Genomic DNA, 24,188 nt, shown 5'->3' with positions numbered 1-24,188 from the left:
GTCTGCTCTAAAATATGGGAGGCTTTTGGTAGCTGGCCTTGTGCTTGTGTGCAATACAATGTTGGAATCTTGAGGAGATACATCAGAAGTTTTATATGTATTCAATGTATTAATGCGTGTGTGTGCGTGTCTAAGGCATGCATGTGTCTTGTGTGTGTACATGTACACATGTAGCCCAAAAGTGTTCTCATTTAGGTGTCTAGAGTAATGTGTAGTTGCAGACTTCTCCCATGGGTGCATAATTCAAGATTTGGTCATGACAACTACTTCCAGAGAGAGCGAGTTAGACTGGAAGGAGGCCGAAGGGATGGAGGGCCACAGAGTTGACAGACAGAGGGAGAAAATAAGAGGGGGACTGCAGGTAGAACAAAGAAACAAAACAAATCACCCTGGACCGTAAAAATGCCAGCTCTGGCTCCGGTGTAAAACAAGCGAGAGAGGAAGTAAAATAAACATATTTTTAAAGTGGCTTCATCATAAGACAGAGGCAAGCAGGGACGAAGAAGAGGGTTGGAAAAATTATTTGGCAGTCTTATTCTGCCATCTGCTGGACAATGTGACACTTAACGAAATATCTTCATACTCAAACTGAGCTTCACTGAGAAGCGGTATACTCACCACTCACAACTTATGACCTTTCCCTTATTGTCCAGGCACAAAAATACCATTAAAGTAACTTGACTCTAAGATGTTACACCACACAAATGATGTATGCTGTGTGAGTGCACTATATAATATACACTAACATATTGACTCTTGTTGCTCGAGGTGAACTTCAGCACAGATTTTAGGTGCTTGTAAATGTTCCACTTTAACCCATCAGGCCCAACAGAAAATGTCAAGGATTTGCTGCTGATAGCTGTTAGTGTATTCACACTCCTGCACCAAGGCAATCTGCTATCTGCCTGCTTTATCATTAGGATCTTCTCTGCTCAGTAAGTTCATGTCTGAGATGTTGTTTACAAGACAGTCTGTATCCCAGGGATGTGTAAGATCTGGGACCCAGGCTCTTTATTTATAACAGCTGGAGCAGAGAGATGTGGAGCACTGCCATTTGGCAGAGTGGGGTGAGAGGTCAAGTCTAACACCTATAAAGTGGAGACTTTGATCATGGCATTTATGGATAGAGCAGGCACAGCAATCTCAGAGACAGAGACACACAGAGAGAATGGCATTCAAAGAAGAAAAGAGAAAGGGAAAGCACTGTGAAGAACATGAACAAGGGAATGAATCCATTTCAAATAAGTATATTTTACTTACTTACTTACTTACTTATATTTTACAGGATTTATTTTTCTTTTTTCTTTATTTGCTTTTCTCAAGTAATTAATTAATCTTTTGGTCAATTAAATGTTGGGGGGCAATGTCCATCACATTGTCCCCAGAACCAAACAAAACACTTGTTTTGTCTGACCAACAGCCAGACAACAGCAGCAAACCCTCACATCTGAAAAGCTGGAACTAATTTATGCTCAACATTTTTGTTTGATAATTAAATGACTTAAATGATTACTTTTCTAATGATTGACCAACTAATTAGTTTGATAAATTATGTCAGCACAAATCAAAACCATCAAGGGTTTTTCTAAATTTGTGATTGGCCACTGTCTCACAGCATTTCATTTGACAGCCCAGATGAGAATCCTGTTGAGGCTGCATTCTCAGCAGAGCCGTAGCCAAATCTTCTTTTTTGCCACCCACAGCTGCTCCAATTTTAACCATTTCTTTAAACCCTTTTTTGAGTCCCCCAACAGTATGATTTATTTCCCTGTAATTTCCAACATGGATGTGAAGTCCCATCTGCAACCACCTGGGGGAGAAACACAAATGTTATGCATTATTTAATTGTTTATAAATAAATTCAGCCTTGGGATAACATCCCTCAAAATAGGTCAGGCTTAAAAAAAAAGAAACGTGTTGTTGTGTCATGCAGGCCACTATAACAGCCTCTTGGTGGCGGTATTTTCTCCACTCAGCACAGGACAGGTGAGCGTCACGACACCTTCAGTGAACAGAGTGATGCATCATGGCCAGCGTAGTACCAGATTCCTCTTTCTCTTGAAGAACTACAAATTCAACCATGTGACATTCCAAACCAACAGCAGGTTGTGTGTGTGTGCTTGTGTGCGCGGAGTTCATAAACATCCATGGTGCGCGCTCTGTGACAAGTAATGCGGAACTTATGCCTCCTCGTTGACATGTCTATGTTGTGGCTTCCTTACTGAAACTACACTTCTTAAAACAGCTTCACACATCGAGCCAGTGGAGCGTTGTGGGGGCTGACAGTAGGCCTACAGTAATGTATGTGCTGCGAGGCAGGAGACTGTGGGGATGAATGTAACTGAACGTAGACATCAAATTAGAATGTCATTTTAACTATGAATGCATTAACGTTGCAGCCTTTTTGTTGGTCAGTGTTGATATGAAGTGGGCGTGAATGTTTTTCTCGTTTTATTTTTTTTCGCTTCGTGAGTGCTTTTTACTTCCCGCGTGAGGCTAAACAAGCTTAATAAACATGAAGTTTAATGGTTATCTGAAGCTCCGGATCGGCGAGGCGGTGGACCTGAAACCGACAACCTTCTCCCTCCGCCACTCTGTCATCTTCAACAAAGCTTCTCCAGCCCTGGACCCGTACATGGTGGTGAAGGTGGACGACTTCAAAATTGGACAAACTCTCACCAAACAGAAAACCAACACGCCGACGTTCAACGAGGAGTTCTGCCTCAACGTGAACGATGGGAAACAAATCGAGATGGCAGTTTTCCACGACACTCCAATCGGATATGATGACTTTGTGGCCAACTGCATCATTCAGTTTGAGGACCTCATCAAAACCTCCAACACAGAAGAGACTTTCGAGGGATGGGTGAGTAAAAAGTAAACCTACCAAGAGTAGGCTATGTAAACATGTTTTCCAATTCTCATTACCCTAGTTATGTTCCCCACCCTGGGGGACACATTTACCATTGGGTCCCTCTTGACCCACAATCCCCACCCCACTATCCATGCCAAGAGGATAGAAGTGGGAAATACCATAACATTTGGTTTCAGTCTATTACATACATGCATTTATTTATGAGTTTTAGTTACTTTACAGATTCAGATGTAAGCCTAATGTGAGATGTGCCATTCTGCATGATGAGTACTTTTACTTTTGGTACCTAAAGTATATTTTGATGCTAATACATAATGTACTTTTGCTCAAGTAAGATTTTTAATACAGGACTTTTACTTGGTACTGTACATTTACACTGTCGTATTGTTACTTTTACTTGGCTACACGATCTGAATAGTTCTTCCACCACTGATTAAAACAGAACAGACAGTAAACTAGATCTACAAGCAGTTATACGGGGTCCGATCACCCTGGTGCAACTCTGAACCAAAGCTGTACGTGGAGTATAAGGCCATCCCAGAATATAGCTTATTAATAGTATTGATCCGCCCACCCATATCAGATATCCAGACACCAATCGGTACTTATATGCTAACAATACAAAATAACTTGTGCTATTATTTTAAAAACAACTTAATTGAGAAAAATGTCCTATGTGAGCACACTAGCAATACAAAAGATATGTGAAAGAAAGTGACGAAGAATTTTGGGGCCCCTTGGGTCAGGGGACCTTGACAAGTGGCCCACTTTGCCCTGATGGTAATCCAGTCTTGACAGTAAGAACCAATAGATCCATGGATGAATTACCAAATTGGCCTACTGGCCACAATCCTAAGGGCTTAATGAGTCAGGGGAGGCCTTAAACACTTACTCAATCCAATGTGATACTTTATTATATATTTCTTTTCGGGTATTTTCTGGTAAAGGCACCTATTGTCTCAAAATCCACCCATGAATATATTAATAGTATTTCCCCATGTACTTCTCGACGAATACCGTATGTTGTTCCCATAGATAGATTTAGATTAAAAAGTCAACATAAAAAACGTCAATAGTCTTAAAAGCTTTGCATACTCATTTTGGAACATCACAGGTACTCTTTTATATACAAGAATATATTGTAGTTTTTCCCATGAGAGCTTTGGCACATGCTGAACAGTATTTGAGAGCCGGTTCAGAAAACAAAATGTTATGTAGCTCAGGGCGATGTCCACTACATGTTTTACTGTCACTGTAGGTAACATTGCCGTTTTTTCTGCCCGAAAACATCAACATTTCCACATGTGCACAGGCTTCGTATTTCAGTTTTGGCAAAATGCACTGGACAGGGACCGTTCATGTCATGCACTCATTGGCTCAATAGCTTTTACTGTGATCATAGACAACTGTGGTCTGCTACCACACACGCTGCTGCTGTGGCGAGGTGTTAATTCTGCTTATGCAGAGTGCACAAACAGATGCACATTGCCCCTGCCTGCCCTGCACAGCATTTGACCTGCCTGTACTTACAAATGTATGGTGCTAAAAACACCCACACTTTGCCTTCCTAATGCACACTTGAAGAAAATGGACCTCCTCAAAGCTCAGATTAAATGCCTAATGTTAAAGATCACATTAGTCTCAATTTTTTTAAGATAAAACTGCTCCTTCAAACTGGAGTTTCTCTCTTCTTGCCTATTTTCATCCCTATAGGACTATAAACCACTGTTGGTGAATGTAACCTGAGCTGTCTCGGCCTGGAACAGGCTGAGGTGCTATCGACTACGTACCACAACACTCTCATCACATGCAGACATATTCTCCTTCATCCCAATACAGCTTTTGTCAATTGAGCATGTTTTTCTGTTTTGCTATTTGTCTAAACCTTCAGTTAATTAAATCACCCAGTGAGTTTATACTATGAAGCAAAACACTTAATTTCACCAGTGAAATAACTTTACAAAGAAATATAGATAGATAGATAGATAGATAGATAGATAGATAGATAGATAGATAGATAGATAGATAGATTTTTATTGATCCCAAAAATGGGAAATTACAGTGTTACAGCAGCAAAATATCAGACACACAGCACACATACAGAATATACATGAAATAATAATAGGATAGAATACAAAAACAAATTATTTAAAATATATACAAGTTGGGAATAAAAATGTACAACTACTTAACTAGTATTGATGAAGATAAACCTATTGTGCAAGTTGCACTTAGTGCAGTTGTGATTGTGATGTCTATGAGTCTTATCTAACACTTCAGTGATGAAGTGTTAAAAAGTTTAATTGCCTGTGGTAGGAAAGATTTCTTGTAGCGGTCCGTGTGACATCAAAGCTGTCGGAGCCTCTTAGAGAAGGTGCTCCTCTGTTGGACCAGTTGATAAATGACTGGTCCAACCAGTTGGATCAGAAGTAAATAAACTCAGCATCCTGTGCCAGTAAGAACCTTACAATAAAGTATGCGTAATATAAAAAAACACATAAAAACATACAACATTGTGTACCGAAGACAAATGTCTCAGTACCACAGCTTTCTTTGTACCTAAGTTAGTAACATTGTAGCATTGTAGAAATGATTTACAAAATGTAATTTCCCACCACCACACATCTCTGACCATCCAAACACTTACACTTGCAGTACAGTGTGGCAAAGTCACAGTGACATGGTGTTTGAGAGATGAGGCATTTATATACATTTTAAACCTCTGCATTCATTGAATTGTCAACATAACTCCACAAGTACTTCAACAAACAAACAAGCAAGTCAGGTGCACTTAAGAACATTCACGACAATGCGCTATAATTATACTTTGCAAAACAACAAAGCAAATCTTTCCCCCTCTAAAATTTACATACATTTAAAATGTGTGAAATGCATATACTTATGTAAGAAAAGTAGGTATTGATGTTTATTTGAGCAGGATGAGTGCCAAATCAATTATGAATAAAAAAAAAAATACATTAGAGCCAGCTTAGCACACATCTTCACCACGACCCCTAAACGCTGAGGGGAGGTGGTGTGAAAGTGGAGCTAGGCTCACCGTTTTAGAAGTAATTAGTTGGCTTTCTCATTTCAAGACATGAGCTTGAAGTTGTTATCCACTAGATCTTTTTGTGCTTTGTTTCACAGTAGAAGTGCTGAAATAGTTTGTTTCACATGTGTGGGGCAGCAGAGACTGAGGAACAAGCCTTCACACGCCCACACTGCTGCTTATCACAGCGTTCTTCCCTCTATCTGATCAGCGCTCGAGGGCTCACTGTGAAAATACTCACTGTCTATTGGCTCTTATCCAAATTTCTATTTTCCTCCCTTCTGTGCACACAGTCCTGTTTGATGCACTTAAACCCCACAAAATACTGAATCTCTTAGTTACTCAACACTTTTTAACTTGAAATTATTGTCAGCATTGATATCTGTCTGAGACAGTCACCATATGCCATTTAGACACATGAGGCCAGTTTCCTTTGCCTCCCACCTCTTCTTAATACTACATTGTGACATCTTTGACTCATTCTTTTGAACTCTGTAATTTTGCAGTATGTCGACCATAATCATTATTGTGGTATCTGTACTGTTGGAGTTGTTTATCAAGCTTTAAGTATGCATAATCAAGTCCTTCTGAGGAGCATTGAAACTGAAAGTGGGTTAAATATGGCCCCTCAACATTTTCCAGCAAAGTGTACAGTACTGCTTGCTCGACTGAAACGGACCCCATCCCCTGTTAAAAAAAGGAGAAAAAAAAAGAACTTCCTCCTTTGTGATACAGCATTAAGTGTTCTGCATCATGCTGCCTTCACCCACATCTGCTGTATTTTAGATCAGATAGTCATCTGCTCCACCTTAATGGATAAGTTCACATCTTTTTCTGTATGTCCTAAAACAATGCCGATATGCCTGTATGCACATTGAAATGGTTATTAGCCGCTTAATTGTTCCTCCTGTATTTAGAAATTTGAAGAAATGGGGGACAAAATTCACAGTCTTCATTCTGTGCATTACATTAAGTCAAGCCAAAGCCAATAGCCAATAGCCAATATCAGACTTTGACAACAATCAATAACTCTATACGTTTATATGGATATGTACATATGGTTTTAAGAAAGCCTTGAAACGGGAACATATTCTATTTGTTCAGCTGAGCTGTTTTATCAGAGAAGAGAGACATTTTAGAAATGCATTGTAGCTCTTTAGTTCTTCTTGAGAGGGGGCCAGAGAAAGCAAAAAGGAAAATACCAAAATAGCATCACAGTGAACAAGACACAGTTACTGTCTAGACAGTAGAATGAAACAAGATATGAGAACAAGATATGAGCAGGTAACCAAAAAAAAAAAAAAAAAGAAAGTTTTACAATAAACGGCAAACTGAGTGGCCACAATTGACACCTAATGTGTCACTGTTTTGTGGATTTTTTTTTTGGGTAACAAAAATATATCTTTATTTTAGAGTACAGTGACCTAAGTTTCCACTCAGTGGTTGCCACAGGAAGTATCTTGTTCTGTCTGCCCGTTGCGATCCATCTCTAGCCTCTTCTGTATGTGTAGAGCTTTTTAATGCATATTCAGACATTTGTAAGTCATTACTCATAGCTTAGCATCAGGTCACCACAACCTCTGCAACCAGGCCATCCTGCCAGACCTGTTTTGTTGTCTTTCTGCCACCATGTTCGAAGTCCCCCGACATTACATACACTCTGAAGAATGCAAGAATATGACGTTACGTAGCTCCATTTTTGTCATACCAGAGCTGAAGGACTGATGCTTAAATGTCAGATACCATCTCATAGGCCTGTTTTAACTCCGTTATTGTAACTCAAGCACCAAAACCTCTTAGTTTAATAATAGAAGCATTGAATGTGCCATATATCTGATTTCCTTTTTGTTTAATATATGTTAGCTTGGGTTACATATTTTTTTTATAATAAAGTTGTCTTGCTCAATTGTAGTTAATCTTAATATCTGTCCGTACTGTTTCTGCTATTTTGAGTATGCAGAAATGTAATTGTTTGTTTGTGTGTCTACAGATGGACTTGGAGCCAGAGGGCAAGGTTTACATTCATATTACGCTCACTGGATCCTTCACTGATGGTAAGGCTGCTACTGTCGATGCAGCCCAGTACTGGAGAAACATCGCTCTCGCACTCCTCCTCTGTTTCTTTTTCACACCCTTATGCCAACTCAGTCACTCTCCTGTCTTTTCCAGTCTGAAACACTGCAAACTGTTTTGAATAATTATCTGTGAGCTATTAAATACCCAAAGTGCAACTGTGTAATAATAGAGCCTCTGAGAATAGGTGTGTGAGTAGGTAAGTATGTGTCAGGTATGCTCGGTCTAGAGACTCCTGTGATGAGAGGTATGTTTGCTTTCTTCAGACGTCAGAGGACGTCAACATTGAGGACATCTGTTGCTTAGATATGTACGTGATCTTTTAACCAATGAGATGTAACAATTTAAATAAGACGACTTAAGGAAGTGACCTTGCAGGTTTTTTGAAGCAGAAGTCTGCTTAGCTAGTGATTACTTGGCCTCCGTAAAGTTCCCTTTTTTATTATCTGCTGCCACCATGCTTTATTGCCTGCAAACCTTATGAAACACTAATATTTAATTTACCTATAAAATACATGACAAAATATTAACATTGTTTCAGTTTCTTTCCCACTGTTGGAAACTAGCGGAACATTTTCAAAGATTGATCTTTTTTGTTTTTAAATATTGCTCTTTTTACGATTTGAGTAGGTTAAGTTTTATTATATATGTATATTATTAAACTAAACTTTCAAAAGCTCCTTGCACACTTCTTTGAAATGGCCTCGTATTTTGTTTTGTTTTTACCCCTCTTGACCTCCGCGGAGTCTACTGGAATATTTCTTTTCCAGAAAAGCACCATACTGTCACAATACTACTAGCAAACATCACAATTCACTCAAGTGAAGAACAAGTACCTCAGATTTGTACTTAAGTACAGAACTTGTACTACTGGATATTTTCAGAGTGCGATGCTACAAATGAATCTGTCTATCCGATACGATAGACTATCAACCTTTTACAGAGAAAAACTAAGTAGTTGGGCATATGATGGAGGTTTTCAGTGTACAAAAGCACTGTGTAAATAATGTAAAGCCCTCTCTTCACACTTCTACCACAAAAAGATCTGTTTGCAGGGGGATGGCGGGGGCTCAGCAAACATGTTTCCGTAATGCATGTGTGGTTTTCATCTCACAAATAGTTCCACTACGCGTACATCTAGCTAGAACATATAGAGCCAAGCCACGCAGTTGTGCACAAAGGTATAAAGATATGCACATACATTTGCACAATACAATATTAATTAACATCATTCTGAAATAATTAGTTAAATTATTGGTTTATTGAGCAAATGAAAATTCACTAGCAACAATTTCCATCATTGATTTGCTGTTTAGTCATTTATCAAGCAAGCATGCCAAACATTTGTTTGTCCCAGCTTTTGAAATGGGAAGATCTTTCCTGTTTTTAGGTGTTTAATGTTGTCCTAAGTAATTTTTATGTCACACAAAACAAAATTGTTTTTCTGGATTCAGAATATTTTAAGTTGAAGTGGTCGAACTTGTTAACCAACAGCTGCCTATTTAAACCTCCAGCAAATATGGAGCAAATAGTACTGTAATTGTCATTCAGAGCTCTACACACAATGCCTGTGGGAACTATCTAGCCCTTTAGCTGCTTAGTGCTCCACCGTTCCCCAGCTGGTTGCTAAATGTGACGGCTACTGTTCAGTGCTGAGCAGGTAGTGCACGGTGAAAACATAGCTGAAAACAGTTACCTGTTGTGGCTGAAAATGTCGCAATGAGAGCGAACCAAAAAGATGACCTAAAAGATGTCATCGAGCTTTTTAGAGTCAGGTGAGAATAATTCTTTGTGGGTTTGTCACAACAAGTGACCCCCTTTCACAAGTAGTGATGTGATCCATTGTTAATATAGAGATATTAATTAAAGCTGCTTTAAAGAAATCCCGCAACATGAAAAGTTATCCATTCTACATATTTATGTTTTTTAAAACCGTAGCTCTTATGGTACAGTATTGGGTCTAGGAATTAGTCTATGGATTTCTGACTCATTGCATCATTTTGTTTGACGTTTTGCTTTTCTGTCAGATGAGGCCATAGTGAAAGAAAAGACCTTTAAGCAGTTTACAAGGAAGCGACAGGGGGCCGTGAGACGGAGGATCCACCAGGTCAACGGACACAAGTTCATGTCTACTTTTCTCCGTCAACCCACCTTCTGTTTCCACTGCAGAGAGTTCATCTGGTGAGAAAGTCAAGCAAAGGCGAACCACTGCAGCCTGCACGTAGTATCTGTGTGGACTGTAAACTGGATCTGATTTAGTCTCTTTCTCTGTTCATAGGGGTGTTTTTGGAAAGCAGGGGTACCAGTGCCAAGGTGAGCAGACCTTATTTTCTGTTTCTGCCACAGTTACTTACAGACATAAGTTATGAGTTTGACATTGAGCGGTTGTTTTCTCCAGTGTGTACCTGTGTGGTTCACAAACGATGCCACCAGCACGTCGTCACTGTGTGTCCACGCATGAAGAAGACAGAAAAAGAACAGGTAATAACAGTTTTACTGTCAGATAAGACACAACACTCCTTCTGTACGCGGTATCAAAATGCTGTTAGGACAGCAGGATTTCTTGTCACTACAGATCATCAGATCAAAAACAAAGTAATCCGTTAACACACACACACACACGCACACACACCTCTGATTAACACCTGCAGTGATCAGCAGACTGTACAGGTTCCTGTTTCTGTGTTGAGCTGGTCACTGAGCCAGAACACTATACTTCTCCACGCATGCTTGTTGCATTTTCACGTTTCTATAAATACATCTATGCTTGTTTTAGCATTTGAACATGTCATTTTTGCTCTGTCTTACTATATTTTGCTGAGCATTACAAGTTTCTCTTCCTTTGGGAAATTCAGAGAAAAGCAAATGCAGCAATAAACAGAAAGAATGTGCCCCCCCATGACAAAAATAGGAACAAAATATTAAACATACTTAGAATATGTTCATGTGTGGTTGAACATACATAGTTTACAGTATGTCTTCTCTTCACAGCCCACAAACCAAGGCTTCAGCATCAACGTCCCTCACAAGTTCAACATCCACAACTACAAGTCGCCCACCTTCTGTGACCACTGTGGCTCACTGCTGTGGGGAATAGTCAGGCAGGGGCTGCACTGCAAAAGTGAGACCTGTGTACACATTTGTCTCTCAAAATCAGGATCTCAAATGTCCTCATTTGTCTTTTATTGAGTGCTCCTCTCTGTGTGGTTTCTCTCTTCAGTCTGTAAAATGAACGTTCATATCAGGTGCAGAGGCAACGTCGCTCCCAACTGTGGGGTCAACAGTGTGGAACTGGCCAATAAGCTTGCAGAGATGGGTCTGCAGGCTGGAGGACTCTCTAAACGCAACTCAGTGGTACAAAGGCTTAAATACAGAACAAGTCAAATCTGTGTTAATATTACTCAAAAGCTGCTTTAATAAGACAGATCTTAGTGGTGTTTTATTTATTATTTTTTCACTGACAGGCCAAAGGTACAGGTCAGATGAGGGCGCCCACTGAAAGGAGGGAGAGTACGGACACTCAGCAGCAGACCCCTCGACTGGGCATCTCAGACTTCACGTTCCTTCAAGTCCTTGGCAAGGGCAGTTTTGGCAAGGTGGGAATGATGAGAGAGGATGATGAGAAATGCTCTGTGTAATGAAGTGATTAACCTAGGTGAACAACAAGGAAAATAGTAGAATGTCAGAATATGGTGAACAGGCATTTAAATAATTATTTTTTGGGGGCATTTTAGGCCTTTATTTGATAGGACAGCTTAGACTTGAAAGGGGAGAGAGAGGGGGGAATGACATGCAGCAAAGGGCCGCAGGTCGGAGTCTAACCCGCAGCCGCTGCGTCGAGGAGTAAACCGTGAAGAGGCATTTAATTCAGAAATATTTCATGACTGGGGCGACCCCTAGCTCACCCAATAGAGTGTGTGCCCCATGTAGGCTGAGTACTTGGCAGCAGCCCGGGGTTCCAATCCGACCTGTGGCCCTTTGCTGCGTGTCATCCCCTCTATCTCTGTCCCCCTTTCCTGTCTATAACTATCTAATTAAATAAAAAAGCCCTACAAACAATCTTTAAAAAAACAAAACAATTATTTAATAACTATTTTCAAAAGATTTTGTAACATGAAGCATATCAGTTAGCATTTTCATCACTAGAATACATTTGCTTAAAAAGATAAACCTCATCTATTCTGATTTGTATTTAAGTGAGGCTGAATTTGGAAAAACCTGTGAAATCTATCATACTCTGTGTATGTTGTTTCTGCAGGTGATGCTGGCGAGACTTAATGGCAAAGATCGGGTTTTCGCAGTCAAGGTGTTGAAGAAGGACATCATTTTGCAGGACGATGATGTTGAGTGTACCATGACTGAAAAGAGGGTGCTGTCACTGGCCGGCTGTCACCCCTACCTCACACAGTTGTTCTGCTGCTTCCAGACGCCGGTCAGTAGAGATACACTCACACATGCACAAGCACATTGCAAACTAAGAGTGTGAAACTCTCTATACTGTTTTTGGAACATTCTTGGATGTATGCCTTCCCATCCTGTATTGCTCAAGATGAGGCTGCGCTGCATCTTTGAAATAATATGCAGTATTTTTCTTCTTTTTTCTTTCAGGTATTTTGATTGTAGTTAACTTGCAAACAAGCACCTTGTAATGATCATTTAAAAACATGAAAGGCATTACCCAGTTTAAATACCTTGCATTATTCAAGATTAAATAACTTACTGCCATATCCACCACAGTTGATTTGGATTTTGTTTCGGTGCGCTCAACAACAAACCATATAATCACAAACACACAAAAACACACTGCCAAAATTACAATACACGATCAATACAGTAGTGCAACCATGTGGCTCATGTCCTTAAAGTGACAAGTTAAAGTGCATGTGCTTGCAGCTATTGGCATGTTACTTTTCAAAATACCACTTTACTAATACCACTATTTTTCAGAATCACAACAATATAAAAACACTGTGTGATAATAATTGACAGTTCTCTTCTATGTTTTTACAGTGATGTCTTATAAGTCTTAATATCCTTTTAGATAATTTTTTCTAAGCGCCACAGTACACAGGTCTAGTTTGGCATGTGGCATACTCCTCACACTGTTGTCAGGTCTATTAACCTGGACCTTCACATATTGCTTTAGTTTCCTCTTAGTACAAAATGGCTAAGGACGTTGATGTCTTTTGTTTACTGACCACAAAAATGGCACAGTTAGACACACTGTAGTGTATACAGTTAATATGTAGTGTAGAATTGGTACACAGCATTATAATGCGTACAGTGGTCAGCAGGTGGCAGCGGTTTTCCAATGTTGTGCCTGAGAGGGTGTAAGGGAGTGAATGAAGCTCAGCTGGCAGAGCTGTTCTTCCTGCACAGACAGGACACTTCTAATCTGCTTTCGTTGTTTTAACCGCCACTGACCCACTTCACTTTGGATTAAAATAGAGCAGCACGAAGTGAAGTATTGACTCAATGACACTGTTCCCCTGACCCATTCAAACCCACATATAATCAAAGAATAGCCTTTGTTCCACCACTGCACCTTTCACCTTTTTTAAGGTGTCTCGTCATCCCTTTTCCTTAGCAGGTCATCATTATAAATTACTTGACATTTTCTCCGGAAAGCACTTTGATACAATCTTACACCCTTGTGTGTAGAAATGTTTCAGTTTTTTACATTTTGCTATTATAAGAATTATTACATGTTGACTATTTAAAGAGCAATTTTGCATCAATTACAAACTTTTCTCCAGTGTGATTTTTGAAACGTGAGTAGGTATGGAAAGCGGCTGTGGGGAAGGGGAGTGGGCACGTTTTTTCAAATGCTGTCTTTGTAAAATTGTCATTCAACAGGGCAATTAATCATCAGATGCTCATCATAAACATTTAACAGTAAATTAAATCTAATCTTGCATCGCCAGACATCTAGCTCATCAAGTTCACCGAGATTTAGAGAAAGTCTTGCAAAATAAATGAGTAAACTTTGGAAATCCATTGGCTGTGAATCCATTTACAGCTATGCCACACACATAGTGTTGCCTGCTTTACTTGTGCAGCACATTCTTATTAAACAGTATACATCTCAGGGTAAATACAAGACTACTCTAAACCACAGAGCAGTTAAACAGAGTCAGCTGTGGCTGATTGTCCTGATCACTTCAGGAAGCTTTGTAAGAAGATCTGCACATCACATTCTCCTGCCATGTTTTTTTCCCCCTCTAGGCTCTCATTTTCTAGATCACATCTCAACCATAGCCGGTAATGAGAGAGAAAGATTTATGGGTTTGATCAGTATTTCTTTTGCCCTGCTGACTTTCAACTTCGGTTAGTTGCACAGGAATCCATTAAACAGTCATGTGAAATTTATGAGAAGTGGACAGGTATCCTCCTTGAAGCAATCTCAGCATGTCCATGGTCATGGGTTTTTGGAGTATAATAACATGGGAGCCTCTGTGAGGCTTGTGTGGTCTGTGCACATGTGTAATTGTCATCTCCTTGCTTCCTTTTGCAGGACCGTCTCTTCTTTGTGATGGAGTTTGTGAATGGTGGCGATCTTATGTTCCACATTCAGAAATCCAGGAAGTTTGAAGAGCCGAGAGCACGTTTCTACACAGCAGAGATCACCTCCGCTCTCATGTTCCTGCATAGCAAAGGCATCATCTACAGGTCTGAGCAACACGAATAATAATGGTCTTTGCTGTGCCAAATAGAGTAGAACATATTTGTGCACAGAAAGGTCTCCAAAGCTTTATGTAATAGTCTACTGAAGTAAGTCTCCGGAGTCCTAAAATGAGTCCTAAAATAGTAGTTAGAATGTAAGTAAAGAATGTAATATTGTTGTTTACGAATTAATTTCAGTTTACTTGTCTGGCTTTGGCGAATTGTCCAACTTTATTGAAAGTAAAATACAAAATCTATGGAATACCCTTTTAAGATGGATGTGTTAACTGTGTTTATTCAGCCATTATTTCCTCACTTCCTATTTGATCAACATCAGTGCAGTTTTTGAAGCCATCAATCATATTCTGAGTTTGCCCTTGTGGTTTTATCATCATCTCAGCCTCCTCTCAAAACTAGTATCATCCCTTAATTATTTTTTTTCCCATTAAAATTCTCCAAGCAGCTCTTGCAGCGTAGCGTGTTGCAGCCAGTGACTCGGCTGTACATCCAAATGTTCAGTTTTAAGCTCATTATCACCTGTATTTTCCTCAAGGCCCATACCCTATAATAACAAGCACAGTGTAACAACAAATTGCCAAAGAGTGCTTGCTAGAACAGCATGGTTACATTTTGTGTGAACTGCACTTTTAATATCATTTAAAGTTCTGATTTTAATCAGATATTTGAGGATATTCTTTTAAACCCTTTTAGGATGCTGTTGCATACTTGCAGGGAGTAGGGTAGCAGAGCAGTGTACTCGCTGCCAGTGCATGATGATAAGGAAGGGGGCATCATGTGAGCTAAATCCTGAGTTATATTTAGTGTTCCAAGTGTTCTATGTCAGCCTGCACCACATAGCATGACTGTTAGCTGAAGAGGTCACACGCAGTTTGCATGCTACAACAAAAATAAGAAGCCAAAGAGCAGCTTGCACATCAGGCCACTGTAAGAAGAGCGGAGCTCATGCTGCCTGCTTAAAATAAGGCTGTAGCCTTGGTCACTGTGTTGTGTAATATGCACATCTTCTACTAGATATCTCTCTAGAGATATTTCTCTTAGCTTGATGTGAAGCTGTGCTTTGAAGCTTCTCAGATGAAAAAGAAGTTTAAATATGTGATTTTATTCATGATATAAAATACATCTAGTTTTGTTGAAGACTAAATTTCAAATTCTCGGAACCCAGGCTGGCTGACTTTCAGCAATCGTTTAGTGAGGAGAGTCTGCAGGGGGTGCACAATGTCTTGCAATCCAGTACAAAGACCTGCAATAAGCACTGCCTTTGTGAGGCTGAGTTGTGTTGGCACTGTGCCAGAGAGGTGTTGTATTGTGATGTCTATTTTTTTGTCTCTACCATGTTAGAGAACAAATCATATTAGGAGGGAACAAAATATTTAAAAAAGAATGGATTTAAAAAATCCAATAACTTTATCCAAAATCTTGTTTTAAGAGTGTTTTTAATTAATCTTGTATAACAAGACACTGCTAAATTGTGACTAGAACCACAGTGGTTTAACCTAAAGTTGATGTGTATTTGTATAGATTTCAGACTGCCATTGTAGTTTGTCCAGATGTATTCTTACTCTCTAACCTCCGTCAGAAAAGCTTACAGTATGTGCGTCATAGTGTTTGTCAGCACTTCCTCTTCTCTTCTTTGGAAATTTTAAATTAGTGCAACTCTCTCCTTCAACCAGTTAGTTGTGCTTGTAGTGTGATAAAGTTCAGTACCTCAATATTTTGAATAGCACACTGTCTGACTGACCCACATCTGATTAAAAGAGGTTCAAAGTCCAAGTCAGACTTGTCTTTCCAGTGTGTTGAGGTGGGTGGATGGAGTACAATAACACTAGTTGCAAAGGGTTATTTGCATAGTGATGTGTGATCCTGTGTAGCTCAGTGATGAGAGCATGGTAGTAAAATCGCCAGGGTTAGGGATTCATTTCTCAGTGGACACATTCATACTGGAATATATTCACCAATAGTACTGGAAAGGGCTATGGAGCATGAAAATGTTTGCGAAATAGCAGAACTGGTTATATATCACAGACACCCACTAAATTTATTGGCCTCCACAGTTTTGGTATTCTATTTGTATTAAGCCCTTACATGTTCTAAACTGTGTACTGTGCAGCTGAGTGGTCTTGATAAGTAACCATAAGAGTTGCTCTCTTTTGGCCCGTCTATAAGACTGCGAGAAGGACAGTCACCCTGAATATGTGAGTCACTGTTACACAATACGTTTACGTTGGAAAAGAGCAAACCAGATTATTCAAACCAAATCCAGTTTTGCTTGATGAACAGTCTAACTTTTTGTATTTGTCATCCTGTTTGAGAAAATCACTCAGGATCCTCTTTTATTTATTTATTTTACTGAAAGAAACAGGGGAAAAAAAATCTGTTCCTTTTTAAAAAGTTGTATGCATCTCCCAAATGTTGTAATTTATCCTCAGCATCACCCTGTTCTATTACATAGTATCTCCTATCCAGCTTCAGTCAATTTCTGTAAAATGACCTTGGACTAAACTTGGATCACCTAATTAGAGCTCAACTCCACAGCTCACACTCTGAAAGTTTAAGCTCTCTGTCAGATGACAAAGCACCAGCTGACATGAACACAGAGGAGATCTTTTCCATCGTTTGGTTAGGCAGGCACCCACATGCACAAACTGCTCTGGGGAAGAGACTTCCACTGATATTAAAATACATTTTCTTTTCAATTAAATTAATAATAAGACATTATATAATCGCTTTGTGGAGACTTAGGAGGTTATATATTATAAGTGAGTAATTATTATGCAGATATGGTCATTCATCAGTTCCACAACACAGAACACTATGACATTTTTTTCAATCTAATAATCTTAGTAATAAAAAAAGTGTGATAGAATAAAGTAAAACAGGGTAGCTGGGCGTACTTCCACCTAGCTCTTCTATAGGTCCTTTAGGGATACAATTTTTAATTTGATAATAAAAACAAAATTATTAATTTCAGAGGTTAAATCACAAATCACATTTGCTTAAAAGGAAAACAACCCACATTCATAACAAAAAAACTGGGTGTTCCAAATTGCATAATTTCTTTGTGATTAACAATTTTTGTTTTTATTTTTTAACATACAAAACATACAACTTGCAACATGAATACCCCCCCCCCCCTTTGTCATCACCAGCCACCCAGACAAAAATCAAGAAAAGATGAAATAGAAACTACAATATTCAAGACAAGTCAACAAAATAGACAGTAAACCAAATAAACATATGTATAAATGACAACACCATAAGCCCATCCTAAATTGCATAATTAATCATTAACAAAATAATAACAGTAGTATAACGCTAACTTAATTTACTCAGTACATGTGATCATGTCTGATTTCCTATGCTGTAAGAATATGTTCTAAAAAAGAAAAACAATACATGTATCTCAGGTTTAGCCTCGCATGGATTCAGAATAAATATTCAGATCACTTTTTCCTTCTTGCCAGCCTAAGTCAAGCTTAAGTGGTCAGATCTGATCTCTTTTGTGCTATTCTGATTTCACCTTTTTTTTTCCAGCAGTTACTATTTCCCATTCAAGTCTGCTGGATAACGATGCCCCACCACAAATATCTTATTTTCTGTTTCTTTCTGTGTTCGTCTTGCCTTTCAGGGATCTAAAATTGGACAATGTTCTTCTTGACAAAGACGGTCACTGTAAACTGGCGGACTTTGGCATGTGCAAAGAGGGCATATTTGAAGGCGTGGCCACAGGAACTTTCTGTGGGACCCCGGATTACATTGCCCCTGAGGTCAGTTTCTACACGTGCTTAACAAACATACTGTAACTTTATACACCTAGTTTCAGACCCATATCTACTAATAATGACAGACATTTGGATCCTTTATCCACCACACCTGTGAAACAGGACATTTTCATATATTTTGGTGCCTTTTTTATATATTTTAGTTTTTAACATTAACAGATTGCAGCTAAAAATAAATTCAAACACATTTAGCTTCCTGCAGCCCAGGTCGTCTGAGTTCGTATGATGCAGTTCCTAGTCCCATCCTCTCTCCCTCACACCACCTCACTATAAACAAACACTGTGGTCACTGCCCGTCACTCCAAACTCCCTCCTGACTTACTGGAAGTCAGCGTACCTGTGAGGTCAGCTTGTGAAGGGCTCTGTTGACTTGACAAGCCCTGATCCCCTCATCAGAATGCACCTTTACAGACGTGCTTGGTTTTCATAATGAGGGATTAAGATGGTCTGTGTTCTCAAATTTGAGAGATTTTTCGCTGACCAAAACTATGTGTGTCTGCATTTATGAAAGGCTTCTTTGCTGTCCTCAACAGTCAACACTTGCTCCTCAGTTTAGCCTCACTGGCAACACACTACTATACATGTCTACTAACTGGACTTCATGGAGTGGTTTTAAATTTGCTGTGCTGTGATGGTTAACTAATGGTATGCTGTGACATGTTTCCACAGATCCTGCAGGAGATGCTTTATGGGCCCTCTGTTGATTGGTGGGCTCTCGGGGTGCTACTGTATGAGATGCTGTCAGGACACGCTCCCTTTGAGGCTGAAAATGAAGATGACCTCTTTGAATCCATTCTCAATGAAGAAATTGTCTATGCGTCTTGGCTCAGCGCAGAGGCAGTGAATATACTCAAAGCTGTGAGTCCGTGTTTTTAAAGTGGTTCATCCACTGCAAAAGTTGCATAATAGATAACAATGGATGAAAGCCAAGTGTTGTTGTAGTCTTTTCTTTTTGGCAGACATTTACCCTCCTCACGTTGCCTCTGTCTGACTTTTTCCCATTCTACAATTGCAGGAAATGTGTATGAAGCTTTTTTTAAACTTAACTAATGATAGAGGAAATGTCTCACTGGACTTGTGCAACAAACAATAACCAACATTTACTGAAGACCAATTCCCTGTATTACTGGACAGAGTAACATGAGCCTGCCTTCGTGATATATTAAGACAGCAAAGGTTAAAACAGCTTTGCTCTGGATTTCTGTGATCAGGGTTTGTTATTTGTTGTCGTTCAGACTGACTCTCTTTGACTGCAGAGTGACTGGCAGCCCTATGTAGCTCTGGCAGCCAGCTGTTTGGCCCGGGTCTCCTACATAACTATATTAAGGCATGGTCCACTGCCCAGCCACAGCACACAAACTATAAATATGACGACACTTCCTCCCTCCACTCCTCCCCTCTTTGCAAACTGTTCTCCTCCTCTTATCTTTGTTGTTATTCCAACATGCTTGAGGTAGCACAGGACCGATGATCTCCCCTGGTAATTTGTGTCACTGCTGCCAGTGTCACACGTTATGTAAAGATACATGTTCTGTTGGTGTGAGTGGATTTGAACGCTGCTGTACTATTTATACTGAAGGTTGATCCGTTGCAAGGTTCTCCTCTTTCCTATAAGCAAGTTAATGGAGTTCAGTTGAGTTTGTTGAGAAAAATTACTTTTTTAATAATAACTTATTTTAGTGGTTTGTATAAAGTGGATGTTGATTTTCAGATTAAGCTATTAATAAGGTCTGAAATAAATAATTACTTTAATTGTTGATTTTTTATTATTCATTAATCTATATACTATCAGAAAACAGTATAAAATGTCATCACAATTTCTCAGAGCCCAAAGTGATGTCCTCAAATTGCTTCTTTTGTCCAACAAACACTCCAAAACCCAAATATGTTTGAGTTACACTGATATAAAACACCCCCACATTGCAGCAAATATTTGATATTTATGCTTTATAGAGTACTTAAATGATTAATCAATTCAAAATAGTTTATACATTTATTAATTTTCTGCCAGTTGCCCCATGAATAATCCACAAAGTTTTAGCACTAGTATTAATTTTGGATTGCTTTGTGTGTTTCTGCTGGTGTAGTGCCGAATGGCTTCTTCATGTAGAAATGCCGACATGGCTGGTCTGGTGCCTAGGATGGCACAGCTGACGTGTAGCCATGGAAAGATGGCATCAGCGTGCGGTAGTTTTTCTTAAGTTTTGTGGTCTGTGAGCTCCTGAACTGATTGACCCCTGCTGGTCTCTCATCCTCAGTTATTTCCACTTCAAGGTCCAGACTGATGTAATGGGATGGTTTAAAAAAAAAAAAAAAAAAAAAAAAGTTTTAACCCATTACCTACAAATCACATCATCAAAGTGATGCTTGCAGCAGCAAATCCCTGCATGCGAATGCATACACATAAAACTATAATGTTTCTTCCCCCCCTTCCCGATGTTAACAGTGCAGTGATGTGTTACCCATGTTGATGCAGGATTCAAGTCTCTGCAAGTTGATTAATGTGGTGTTCTTGCATTTATTGACAACAAAAGCTGACTAGAAGCTGTTGCATCGATTTGTTTGACGTCTCTCTAATCTCCTTTCTCTTTCTCTATGAACTTAGTTTTGTGGTGTTTTTTAGGCCTCTGGTAGTTAATAATGTTTGGAGCTGATATCGCATGGCATATTGAGCTTTCCAATGACTTCGGGTTGATCTGGCCACTGTCTTGTGGAGACGGAGGCCCGTCAGTTTGTTGTACCCTAGTCTGAATGTCACCGCCAGCCCTTAGGTGTGCACAGACTCCTCGGCCAAGAGAGAGCTGTCCAAAACAAATTTTGTTTTTTCAGTTTCTTCCCAGAGGCAAGTTAAAACAAAGTTTTTTCAATTTAGAGTTTGTTTTGTTTGGACCTCTCCCTCTGGCCTCTACCACCCACCACTACTTTGGTGGCAGAGAAACCGTTGGAGTTCAACAGGTGATTCACTGTTCTATTGTTTTATTGTTTACAACACCAGGAAGTTAAGACACCATAGTTACACTTTATTGAACCTGGCTGAACTCTTTACAACTTCAGCATTGTAGAAGACGCCAGATACAATCCAGGGTGTGTGTGTGTTTTTTTTTTTTTTTTTTGTGAGTTGGGAGGCGGGGATTGACTGGATGTCATCCTGGCTCGAGTCCAGTTTGGCATTACTCCCAAAATATTCTGGTCTGATCTAGTTGAATAGCATGTCACATTTCCTCATTATGTGCAGATCATAAATATCTACAGAAATTCACTGATTCCAAACAGTTCAATCCTAGTTTGTTGTTGTTGCTCTTATGTGTTATCTATTCTTGATAATTACCTGATTTTAATTGTTTTCTTATTTAGTCTTAAGTGTCTGTAAATTCATCCATCTTTTGGTTTTTACAGTTCTTGACCAAAAACCCGGCCCGGCGTCTGGGCTGTGTGGCCTCAGAGGGTGGCGACAGCGCTGTGACCAGCCACAACTTCTTCACTGGCATAGATTGGGAGAAGCTGAATCGTAGAGAAATGGAGCCACCCTTCAAGCCCAGGATCGTAAGTCACATGAATGACTTAATTGATAGCATGATAGTGTGTGTTATAAATGATAATGAAGACACTGAGCAGACATTAAGCAGTGATTGACTTTGTCTTACCTTGTGGCTGCGACACTGCTTTTTGCTAAAATGTTACAGCTGCTGATGAATAATTCTTTATTAATCCCCTCCAGAAAACACCAGAAGACGTCAACAACTTTGACCCAGATTTTACTCAAGAAGAGCCCACCCTCACGCCCAATGATGACCCTCTGATCCCTTCCATCAACCAGGAGGAGTTTCGTAACTTCTCCTTCACCTCCCCTGAACTGCAGGAGAGCTAAGGGCCTCCTCATTGATCTGTCATTCATGCACTTTCACTCTTCTCAGTGTCTGTGTCTTTTTCTCAGACAGCTCCCAGTGGTACGTGCAGTATGATGCTGTCACATTCCCCAGAGACATGAGGGTGCAAAGTGCCGAGGAATCAGCCATACACATGCTCGGCAAGAACCGGGGCTGCACCGGATGAACTCTTAAGCACTCCTGTAATTCCCGAAAAAGTGGCATGTGATCATCTTTTGAATGACATTTAGTTTTGACTATGTTACAGCTCGGTTGGGAGACATTCATGCAAGTGTCTGTGTGGAAATGCTGTACTTGACAAGTTGGTGTGTTGTAAACTTGTTTGACAAAGTAGTTTGTACAACCTCAGAATTTTATTATACATTTTGCTCTAGATGAGTTCGCTTCCAATTACTTTAAATGAAAAAAGCACTTTTTGGAGCATAAGGGCATGGTTTGTGTTTCTTTGTTTTTTGCTCTAGCACTGTCCAGAGAAAGAAAGAAATCAAGAGTCAGTTTTAACCAGCCTGACAGAAATTCCCAGGAAAGTCCAGCTGCCAGTTAAAATCCGGGAAGGACTGAGTGAGCAGATGAAATAGTTTTTCAATGATGTGACCCGGGGGAAAAAAGAAATACTCACAGACCCACATATACTGGCTAAATGACATGAAAAATGTAAAAATTTACAAGGATGATTTGTCTAAGTAGCTGCAGTCAGTTTCAGATAATAGCAATTGTGTATTATTTATTTATTGAACACACCCTGTAACAAAAACTTGGCATCCCTCTCAATGGTTTTCCATGCCATTTGATCAGCCAAGCATGTTGAGGATGATTCAACATTTTTATCTGAGGTTAAAGCTCTGTGGTGATTCACGCTGACTGTGAAATATCCAAAAGTTTTAAGATTACCCCAGACAGTTGTCCGGGCCAGAAGAACAATGCTAGTAATATCGTGTTTGGCAATTGTCCGATTCAATTGAGTCTTGATGCGTCTGAAGGTTTCTCAAGACTAACAGTCAGTCTGCTGCTCTCTGCTTACACACACACTCTCTTTCTCTCAACAAACACAGAGCCTTTGAAAGCTTCCAGCTCTGTGGGCAGACTGCTTGGGTAATGAGAGCTCACACAGGGGCATTTTCAAACATGCAAATCCGAGAAAGTTATTGAATATTTTCCTTTCTTAACACTTAAAACACCATCACTGTTATAATATACAATTAGGAGGAGGTAGACAGAGGGAGATAACTTAAAACTTTAACCCTGCAATACATTAACATGGCCAACATTAGTAGTTCATTTTGTCATCGTAAACCAGTAGAGAATAAACAGGAAACCACACAGCATCGTTGCTGTCGCCTTTGATAGAAACACGAAGACAAGAATCATGCTTTTGGGACACGTTGAGAAGCATGAACACAATACAGTATGTGTTGTTGGTAATATAAATTGAAAATGTTAAAACAACAACAAAGGAAAAAAAGAAACTTGCATTGAAAGGAATTTTGTGTTCCCTGTGCTGAACCTGCCTAGACATGAACAGCCGACCTTACACAATGGAGATGGACTCTTCCTGTTAGTTTGAGGGCGGAAGTCTTTAGACTCAACACAACATCTGTTTATCTCCTCAGCCCCCTATCCTGTGGAGGATTGTGTGGCTAAATACTGTAAATTGGTGGCTTCAGATACACAAATGCCTGTGTATAATCTGAAACTGAAAGCAGTTCTGCTATGCTTTTACAGCACAAAAGCTAATGCCAAGGTATGTTTACTTACAAAAACTAAATTTTAACGAGTGGAGGGCAATACTGCAGTGAAGCTCATCACTCACTCATCTTCAGTCTCTGTTAAACAGCATTTCA

General features: G+C 39.6%; 1 protein-coding gene across 1 annotated transcript; it reads left to right on the top strand.

Moving 5' to 3' along the window:
• The first annotated feature begins 2,086 nt into the window (after nucleotides 1–2,086).
• Nucleotides 2,087–22,773, top strand: prkcha (protein kinase C, eta, a). The gene is made up of 14 exons (XM_039785701.1): nucleotides 2,087–2,866; nucleotides 7,915–7,978; nucleotides 10,025–10,178; nucleotides 10,276–10,310; nucleotides 10,396–10,478; nucleotides 10,989–11,118; nucleotides 11,218–11,351; nucleotides 11,462–11,593; nucleotides 12,256–12,429; nucleotides 14,512–14,666; nucleotides 18,307–18,445; nucleotides 19,130–19,318; nucleotides 21,857–22,003; nucleotides 22,179–22,773. The coding sequence occupies exons 1-14, from the start codon at nucleotides 2,516–2,518 to the stop codon at nucleotides 22,326–22,328; spliced, it is 2,037 nt and encodes a 678-aa protein (XP_039641635.1). The 5' UTR covers nucleotides 2,087–2,515; the 3' UTR covers nucleotides 22,329–22,773.
• Nucleotides 22,774–24,188: the final 1,415 nt, after the last annotated feature.

This window comes from Perca fluviatilis, chromosome 20 (assembly GCF_010015445.1).
Source record: "Perca fluviatilis chromosome 20, GENO_Pfluv_1.0, whole genome shotgun sequence".
NCBI classification, from domain to species: domain Eukaryota; kingdom Metazoa; phylum Chordata; class Actinopteri; order Perciformes; family Percidae; genus Perca; species Perca fluviatilis.
Note: the sequence above shows the minus strand (reverse complement) of the source record. Positions and strands in the feature narration are given on the sequence as shown.